This window comes from Lactuca sativa, chromosome 5 (assembly GCF_002870075.4).
Source record: "Lactuca sativa cultivar Salinas chromosome 5, Lsat_Salinas_v11, whole genome shotgun sequence".
NCBI classification, from domain to species: Eukaryota; Viridiplantae; Streptophyta; class Magnoliopsida; order Asterales; family Asteraceae; genus Lactuca; species Lactuca sativa.
In genome coordinates, this window is record NC_056627.2 from 19,130,481 (window position 1) to 19,141,350 (window position 10,870).

The following is a 10,870-nucleotide window of genomic DNA, read 5'->3' on the forward strand; positions in this document are numbered from 1 at the left end:
CGAAATACCCTCCTGGTAGGTCTTTTGAAAGTGATCTTGTATGGCTCTCAAAGGAATCTTCGGATCTGCCTCAACTTAATCTATGATTTTCTTGGAGATTAAAGAAGCAGTACAAGCTCTGAGTTTTCTTGTTTGTAATCATGTATGAGTTTGGTTTAAGGTCCTTATAAACTAGTCGGATTCGGGGTTTGACCTAGATGCATGTATATACCAACCACATGTTTCTTTTTGTGTCTTTACTTCTTTGCCCTTGCTTTTTGAAGTGGTAGGTCGAGTCCCCACTTGACCTTTATTGATGACAGGTACAACTCCTCTACACTGTGCCCTAAGCCTTTGATTGTTATTTCCAAAAGAATAGATTCCTTCTTGTTTCTAGTGCATGCACATCAATTAACTCCTTTAATTCTTTTTAACTTTTAAACTTTTTCCCCACTGAGAATGCCTGTATATGTACTGACCCAAGGTTGCACCTTTTTTCTTTTCCCAAATTTTTTATAAGAGCTCTTCTTTCTATGTCTTCGTCTGATCCTTCATCCAATGATTCGAACTCCTCATTGTTGATCACTTCCATATCTTCAGGTTCATGACCATCATTAATACATGCTCCTTCAACATCATTTTCAACATTTAGAAAGAAGTCTGATATGTCCACATCAACATCTTCTATATTGTTCTCCTCATCCATTATGCCATCCACTTTATCTTCATTTTCTGATTGTTTCCCATCATGATCATCACCTTCATCCTTTTCATACTCTTCATCACTCTCTTCAGATTCATCATCCCCTTTATACTCTTCAACATCCTCATCACTTCCAATTAAATTTTCCATAAGGTTATCAAAAAGCTCATTATATTGTTCATCATCATTAATAGGTGGGGTGTTGTAGCATCCATCAATATGGTCATTATCATGAACCCCAATCATCTCATCCCCTACATTAGCAATATTTGAAGTAAATAGATTGTAGCATCCTTCAACAACAGTTGCAGCCTCATGAACCTCCTTAACACCCTCATTAGTGTTTTCCTTCTCTTTTAAATCATTAATATCCTCTAAATTAAGCCTCTTGCTACAAGAACCTTCCTTTCTTTTTGAATTCCCAACTCTACCCCTTTTATACTCTGGAGAGAATGCATCACTTTTACTCCCAAAAAGAATCAAAGACATGTACTCACCAATTGGCTCATCATTGACATGGTTCATATTTCGCAATGGAGATTCTACATGAACTTCATCCTCATATTTTGCCCCTTGATCATCATTCTCTGGTAATTCCTCAATGACAACTTTACCCTTTGCATTTGGAGACATAAAGTATGTGACTAGATTTGTCTTCCCATGTTCTGTGTACACCTCATTCAACTTGTTATTTTGAATAAATTTAGAAAGATTGATAACATCTTGATCATTCCCTAAAGCTCTAAGACCAAATTGAAAGTCACCATTGGGTATCCTGAAATGGTAGTATATCATTGGGGATTCATCAATCAATTCAATCATCCGTGGGTCTGGGTAACCTAGGTCAAGCATTATGGCATCAAGTTCATGTACAGAAAACTCATCTATGTCCACATAATCAACATAACGCACTTCACCTCCAATATACTTTATGTCGGGTAACTTAGTAAACTTCCCACCATGATGAAGCTTAATACTAAACCATGTGGGTGCACCCGCTACAAGTCAAAATTGTACATGATAACAAAGTCAAAATTTGGCGGATTTTAGTATAAATCAAGGGTAAAATGAAAAATAGGAATGTTTAAGAAAACAGAGCAACTTACCATATAAGGATGATACGTCGACAACTTCATTTTTTGGTCTGATCTGCCACATTACGTACACCATTTCGACTTTAACGTATGACCTTGTCTCCTTTTGCTTCGATTAGGTTGTTTGGATAACGAAGGATGTTTTTTTTGCAGGTTTAATGGAGCAGAAGGAAGAAGGAGGTAGGTGGGGAGTTGACGGGTGTTTGGGATTGTAAATGAGGGATAAAAGGTAGAAGGAAGCGTTGACATTCGTATGCAAAAATGGTCCCTGTAAGTAAAAAGACATAAATACCCTCACATGCAAGGCACATGAGGGGGTTAACGGATTCTTTTTAAGGGGTGTTAAGTATAGGGACCATTCTCACAAACAAACCAGTCCAAAAGGACCACAAAACCAAAAAACTCGAGGTTTGGACCAAAACCCCAAAAAAATGCATACCATAGGGACCATTTTTGCAATTTTGTCTTTTAGTTTGGACAGTGACCAAAACTACAAGTAAACTACTCCAAAAGGACCATGAAACCAAAAAATTCATTGTTTGGACTACAATTCAAAAAAAAATGCATACCACAGGGACCATTTTTGTAATTTTGTCTTTAGAAAATAAAATTGTACTGAATCTTTATATCTCTTCATGAACCTCATTAAAGTTGCCAAACAATAAAATTGGGTCATCTATGGACTTCATTGAAAGTGATAATACGTCCATACTAAATATGGACGGATCCACCACTCCCAACCCACTCAATACACTGTCACATCAGTTTCATATAAACTCTTCTCTCTCATTTCTCTTATATCTTTCTTAGTCCACAACAAATGGAAACCCTATATTTCTTATCTCACTCAACCCATTTAATTTTTAATTTTAAAGTATATACAAACTAATCAGAATCATACAAAACTAATTTATAAAATATTAAAAACATACAAACCCATTTTGATATAGGTCTTAAGAAAGAAGTACAAGTAATGCATACATGAGGGAGTAAATGTGTGAATGGCTTATGTAAACCGCAACATAATTTTTCTCACCCCACCTGCCGTGACCCGCTAATGGGGAATGGTAACTTGGAGGTACCATAACAAAACCATGAAAAGAAAGATTATTCTAAAGCATGAACTAGAGGAAAGAAAGATTGGGAACAATAAGCAATTTAAATCCATAACAAAACCATGAAAAAAACATCGCCACTAGAAAGAAATAGTACCAAATCTTTCTATGTCTAAATGAACCTCATTAAAATTACCAACTATGAAATTCATTGCATATGGTAATCAATCCACAATTATAAGGACAAACAAATGACTCTTGTCACTACCAAGATTGATCCAACTCAATATGTTGGATAAATGATTATTCTAACGAATGAACTTAAGGAAAGAAAGATTAGGGGCATCAAGCAATCTAAATTCATTACAAAATCATGAAAACAAAGGCACTATTTTAGAGAAAAAAAAAAAAAAAAAAAAGTAGTACCAAATAGTTCTATATCTTCACAAACCTCATTAAAATCGTCAAAAATTAAAATTTTGACCAACTATAAATTTCATTTAAAATGGTAAACAGTCCATATTTATATGGACAAACAAATGATTATTGTCACAGTGAAGATCTATGTAAGTATGATGAATAAATGATTATTCCAACGAATGAACTTAAGGAAAGAAAGATTAAGAACATCATGCAATCAGCACTATTTTAAAGAAAAAAGTAGAATCAAATCTTTTTATCTCTTTTTGAACCTTATTAAAGTCCCAAATTAAGATTAAAATCGGGCCAACTATGGACTTCATTGAAAGTGGTCATCGGTCAATAATTATTACAGGGATAATAACTTAAAAGGTAATATATTTTTTAAGGGTATTTCTTTTTACACATGAGTCTAAACACTCTTAGCACACATCAATCATAGTTTTTAAAATAATTAAATCGGAAATTGTGTAAAAACCTCCACCACGCCTACTTCTATTTATTTACTTTTTCTTTTTTATATGATTTGTCATTGTTGTTTTTCTTTTATATATATATATATATATATATATATATATATATATATATATATATATATATATATATATATATATATATATATATATATATATATATACTAGTTTCTAACCTGTAGGAACCACGGTTATAAAATTAATTAAACTTTTATAATAAAAACTCAAAATTATTGATGAGTTATTTTAAATAAATTATTAATTTAAAAGATATTCTTATTAGTTATATGAAATTATAATCGTTGAGTCAAATAAATATGTAAAAATTAATTTTTAATATATATTAGACATTTTTTATTTGTGAATTAATGAAAATAATAATATAAAATTTAAAATATAGAATAAATACATTGACAAATAGCATCATATTAATGAGAAGGTCTAATAAATTTAAAATGGAGAACTAATAAATTGACAAGTAGCAAAACATTAATTAAGAGGTCTAATATGATGACACATGACAAAATGCTACTTTTTTATTAGTATAGGGAGAGGAGATATATTTTAAACAATATATATATATATATATATATATATATATATATATATATATATATATATATATATATATTAGTATAGGGAGAGGAGATATATATATATATATATATATATATATATATATATATATATATATATATATATATATATATATATATATATATTGTTTAAAATATAATATATTATAAAAGATAAATTAGATATTTATGTTATCTTCTAAAAATATTTCAATTTAATATATGATAATATACTTTATAATTATACATATACATATCTTTTTGAATCAATACATATACATACTATTTTGACGTAATATTTTTTTATCAACCGGCATAGAAAAAAACTGTGGATTTATACTTCTTTTATAGATGGTAACATATTTTTTTATGTGATTAATGATATTAGGTTTACGGAAATGAAATAAAAAGTCTAGAAAAACGAGTGCCGCTTACGTCTAACAAAAAATAAAATTAGACAAAAAAAAATTATGCTATAGAAAAGATGGGTTTCTGGAAATAGAAAAAAACAAAATGTATCAAGTTTGTGGGTTTACGGCAAGGATATAAAAATATGATGAGGATTTATTTGGAAATTTATTTTTTTAAATATTTTTTATATTATTATATTATAAAAAAAACATTTTTTTTGTTAATAAAAATTGGTGACTGACTTGTTTTTAATCTCACTTTCCTCCAAACTTCCGGATAATCAATTTATTTATATATTTATTTATTGTTTTTGTTTATTGTTAGCATTTTCTAATGATTCAAAATCATATTATTTTTAATATAAACTCAATAGAACTATTTATGTTTACTAAAAATGTATAAAACGTTCGTATGCAATTACGATTTGTGTCTATCAAAATTAAAGACATAAATAAAAAATATAAATTTTATCAAGCAAAATGTTATCCGAAAAAGTATGGATTATGAATGGTTTTTAAAAAAAATTATGCCACATTTTCGTAAGGTTTGTTTTTTTCTTTTAAAAAATCACAACTATTTTTTAATAGATTTATTTGGAATTTTAAAATTTTATAAGATTATTTATTATATTATAAAAACAATATTATTGTTGTTTCTTTATTTTAATAAAAAACAAATTTAAAGTTATTAATATTAAAAGGTTACTAATAAAAATGTAATTATTATATAATAAAAGTTTTATTGATTATGATATAAGAAAGTAATGATAAAAAAAATTAGTCAAAATAATAGTTATATGCTAACGATATGGTAATAATGACCTAAAAGATAAATCTATAGGTGTAGGATGAATGTGTAGATTGGGGTGTACAAAATAAGACTCATAATTGTACATATTTGGTCCATAAGTTTTTTTTTATCCATATTTGACCATTTAACTTGGTTTTTTTTCCACATTCAGTCATTGTAATCGGGTATGTTATGGAGATAGATAAACTTCCTTGATTTGTTAGTCTTGGAAGTGCAAATTCGAGTTTGGGAGAAGCAATCACAAAGAACCTCGTTATCTGCTATGGAGATGAATGAAACCAAAGTCGAAGATATCTTTTGCTTTGAGAAAACTAGGACAACAGCATTATTTAACCGATTCGTGAATTAAGTTACTGATATAAACAAAGAACACGCCACGTATGAAAATTCCTCATTAATGATCGTCTCATGTACGATGTCGTGAGTAAAATTTGAAGAAAAAATGGTCATAAGTACTAAATGTGTACAAAAACATTAAGAATTAAATGTGTATAAACTAAAAACTATATTACCATATTAAGTCATTTTCCAAGCTTAATCTGGAATAGCCGGTTATAAAGACCGAACGTGAACAAAAAAAAAACAAATTAAATTGTCTAATATGGACAAAAGAAACTCAATGACCAAATATATACAAATGATTGAAAGTGCTAAACAATCCATATTTATTCGAACAAATGACTCTTGTCACTATGAAGATATGACAATAAATGATTATGCCAACAAATGAACTTAAGGAAAGAAAGATTAGGAACATCAAGCAATATAAATCGATAACAAAACAAGAAATACATCAGCATTATTTTAGAGAAAAAAATAGTATCAAGTCTTTCTGTCTCTTTATGAACCTTATTAAAGTCCACAAAAATTAAAATCGGGCAAACTATGGACTTCAGTAAAAGTGGTCATCGGTTAATAATTGTTATAAGAACAAACAAATGACTTGTTTTGTTATCGATTTATATTGCTTGATGTTCCTAATCTTTCTTTCTGTCTCTTCATGAACATCGTAAAAAATTAAAATCGGCCTAACTATATATCTCCTCATGAAACTCTGAAAAAAATAAAATTGGGCCAACTATAGACTCCATTGAAAATGCCAAAATGGTAATCATTAGAGAGAAGTAGAGAACTTTCCTTACTGATTCTTCACCACACCTCCAATCCTTCGTATATTAATGGACAAAACATTCATTGATTACCTTTATATACATACACCAATTCTATTAATTATCCATTTTAACACAACATATCAAATCCACTACCTCCATTGCTCTATCAACTTTACTTATGATTGGATCTAAAAATACGTAGTATCTAACTTAATGGATGCAAAAGAGAATGAACAACCAACCCCACGTTCATGAAACAGACTTACCCAATTTACGACTTTCATTTTCTTATCAATTATTATTATAAATTTACATGAAACCAGAGATTTTCAACAATCGCATATTAGTTTCAAATCAATTTTGGAATATTGCAATGTTCATTATTAACTTTTAGCAAAGTACACAAGGTTCATTATGAGAGTGAAATTCGTAAGCTGAAGTTAAATAACTTTTACCTATAATAACAACATTTTACATTATTTTACTCTTAAATAACAATGTGGTTGCCTCTTTTTACCCATAATAGCAACATACAACATATAACCTAAAACTTGTAAGCAAGCATTTTACAAGTTTTAGGTTACACATTGCTAATATCAGCAAAGAAATGTAAACACATTACTACATGTAAAAAAAATGTAGCTACACTGTTATTATAGGTAAAAAAAAATACATTGACTATATTGGTAGCAAAAGTGAAGTTTGTTGCTAATTCACAAAATTGGTGCATACAGATGGAACCATGTCAATGAATTAACAGTAGTAGAACTTACATGATCCATTAAGTCATTCATTAAGTCAAACAAAATTTGAGTCCAAATCTATTAAATGATATATAAAAGAAGACATGATAACCTAAAGAAAACTTGATCATAAACTGACATTGTTTAAGCAGTAGCACCACTCTTTCCTTTCTTTTTCTGAAGCTTCTTCATGTAGAACTCAAGTTCTTTTCCCTCCAATATGTACCTAACACATCACAAAACCAAACAATAAGATGGCTTCACAAAAAGGGTAAAATAGTCAAAGTGCGACCCAAAAGTTATACCCATCAGCACGACCACACTGGCCAGGGCGTGATGAAATTGCTGCTAAAAGACGACCACTTGAGAACTGTTCTTCAACATGTTGTTCAAGTTTGCGTTCCTCTTGACGCTTTTCAATTTTCCTCACGACATGGTTGCTCTTTTTGGTTTCCTCAGTAGCACCTTCAGCTTCCTATGAATCAAAGTTGCATATTCAAAGTGTGTACAGAAATTTGAGATTGATTGTGAAAAGGATACGTTACCTCTCCCTCTTTCTTGTTACCAGATGCAGGGGTTTTCTTCTTGCGACCAATGTCGACTCCATAGTGTTGAAGATACCATTGTTTGAAAGGTGCAGCATCAACCTGAACGATTGCACTCTTCACTAATGTTTGGGTTCTGACCAATTCGTTGTTGGATGCATTGTAGACGACATCTAAGATACGGGTCTTTCGTGTCACAGCCTCACTACCCCATGAGTAGTTACCTGTGTCTAACCTTAAGGCACGCCACTTCACATTGCCACCTCGAACCCTCACCCTACGAACGGTTTTGTTGCTGGAAATCTTGGTGTTGGCAGGCTGCCTTCCGAGCTCATACCTTAATGACAAAGAAAAATGGAACTTTTAACTAATAACCCAATAGGCGATAAGAAATGATCTAATCGAGCAAAGTAAATTTGAATATATATATATATATGATATCATGAAAGAAGGTCAAGTGCTCAATAATTAAAAGCCCTAAATGGCTAAATAGTAGACGTAGAGATGAAAATTGAGGAAGAAAAAAAGTGGGTTCAGATGGAAGATTACTTTCGCTTCTTTCTCCATGCCTTCTTCTTGCCACCAGTGGCACGTCTCTTGTGCATGGAATCACGAGAGATACCTGCAATAGAAGTGATTTCGCATAAAAGTTTTCAAAGTGAGCATCACGGCAATGAAGACAATTCGTCGATCGAACTAGTTGGATTATTGAAATCGATTCGGTAGATGGAAAGCGTACCCATATTTGCAGTTGACGGAGGATCCTCCTCTAGGGTTTATGACGCGCCTCCGAGCTCGGCCTCCCTAGATGACGGAAGAAAACTAGGGTTTGGCGGAGTGAAGAACTTAAAGGCGTGATTTGATTATTTACATTAAAACCCATTGTCCTTGTTAGATTTCATGTATCTTTCTTAACCAATTTACAGTTTACCCGCCATTCGCCAATGACATATTTGGTCCATTAATCTCAATCCAACCTTTAACAAAGCCCAGTCCATGTTTTCTGGTTTGCTCGTGTTTTTTTTTTTTTTTTTTTTCTTATGACAAAATTCCTTAGATTGTTTTCCTATAAATTTTAAAGGATGATTTTTCTTTTAAAAATTTGATATATATATATATATATATATATATATATATATATATATATATATATATATATATATATATGGGTAAAGTGAATATATCTAACAACCTTATATAAGCTTAGATACCTAACCACATTATACTACATTGTTTTGCATTATATTTCCATTGCAATCGTCTAAGGTTCTTAAACTTCAACCCTTAACTTGATTTACTTCCAAGATTTTCAGACATTCACTATTATATTCCTCCTACACCATTTGATTTGTAACGGTAGTATATGAAGTCCATCAGGGGGTCTCCGATAGAAAGACGTCATTTGAAGGAAGATAACGGTGAAAGTCCAAAGATTTTGGAAGCAATCAAGTTATGAGGTTGAATTTTAAGAACATTGGGTGATTACAATGCAAATACAATACAAAATTACGTAATATGATGTGGTTAGGTACCTAAGCTTATATAAGGTTGTTAGGTATATTCACTTTTCCCTATATATATATATATATATATATATATATATATATATATATATATATATATATATATATATATATATATATATATATATATATATATATATATATATATATATATATATATATATATATATGGTTAAGTTCATGTGAGACTGCCTAATTTTGTGAGACCGTGAAACACATTTTTTTATTTTTTTTAGTTAATTCAAGTTCCGAAAATAATATTTAAAAAGAGAAATTTTGGATTTTTCCATTTATTTTGCATTTTAAAATTATTTTTTAGAATATGTACAGTATAATATTCTATTAGAATATTTCACGTATTTTTCCGAAAATAATATTTAAAAAAAGAATTTTTAGATTTTTCCATTTATTTTGCATTTTAAAATTATTTTTTAGAATATGTACAGTGTAATATTCTATTAGAATATTTCACGTATTAAAAAAAAAAAAAACTGGATTTTTTTATTTTTTTATTTTTTTAGTTAATTCAAGTTCCGAAAATAATATTTAAAAAAAATTGGATTTTTCTATTTATTTTGCATTTTAAAATTATTTTTAGATTTGGTCTCACGGTCTCACAAAATTAGAATTGTATCAAATGAACCTGAACATATATATATATATATATATATATATATATATATATATATATATATATATATATATATATATATATATATATATACACATATTAAACTTATGAAAGATTTTAACAGGAAAGTGGCACCTTTTTGTCAATTTTGGCCCTCCAACTTACAGCATTGACCATTCACTTTTAAACTTTTGTTCACAAACAACCCTTTCACTTTGGTTTGAATTCTTCATAACCCTCATATTTTATTACATATTATTAGTATTTACTCTTTTGGCAAAAATGGTCCCTCATCATTATTATTATTATTGTTAGACAAAATTACACGATTGGTCCCTATGGTTTACCAGATTTAACATTCTCTTTTTGGTTTTAAATTAATGTTTTTATTTATTAGAAAATACCCACCCAATATCATAAACTCACCCACCATCTGCCATCACCACCACCACCACCACCGCCAAAATTACATAAATGGTCTATATGGTTTACCCATGGTGACAAATTCAATCCCTACTACCTGAAAAGACCAAATTACCCTCACATTAACGGTATATATTTTCCGGATTGGTTTTCTGACCGCTGCCATACATGGCAATAAAGTTCAATTTGTGAGACCATTTCTTTATTTTCCTCATTTATTGCAATAAATAATGATTTAGATTTCTTTATTTATGTAATTAGATGATATTGTTTATCTTTATTTACTAGATTATCTCAATGCAATTCAACATGCTACTTTACTTTACAAAGCAACACCTTCCGACTCCGGCAACGCCGGGGAATCTTTTCTAGT

At 29.8% G+C, this 10,870-nt stretch overlaps 1 protein-coding gene across 1 annotated transcript; it reads right to left on the reverse strand.

Moving 5' to 3' along the window:
- Positions 1-7,361: 7,361 nt before the first annotated feature.
- On the reverse strand, positions 7,362-8,815 carry LOC111910552 (40S ribosomal protein S8). Its single transcript, XM_023906388.3, has 5 exons — positions 8,660-8,815; positions 8,470-8,542; positions 7,921-8,257; positions 7,681-7,850; positions 7,362-7,601 (listed from the first exon to the last, which is right to left on the reverse strand). Exons 1-5 carry the CDS (start codon positions 8,661-8,663, stop codon positions 7,520-7,522), a joined length of 666 nt encoding a protein of 221 aa, XP_023762156.1. The 5' UTR covers positions 8,664-8,815; the 3' UTR covers positions 7,362-7,519.
- Between the last annotated feature and the right edge of the window lie 2,055 nt (positions 8,816-10,870).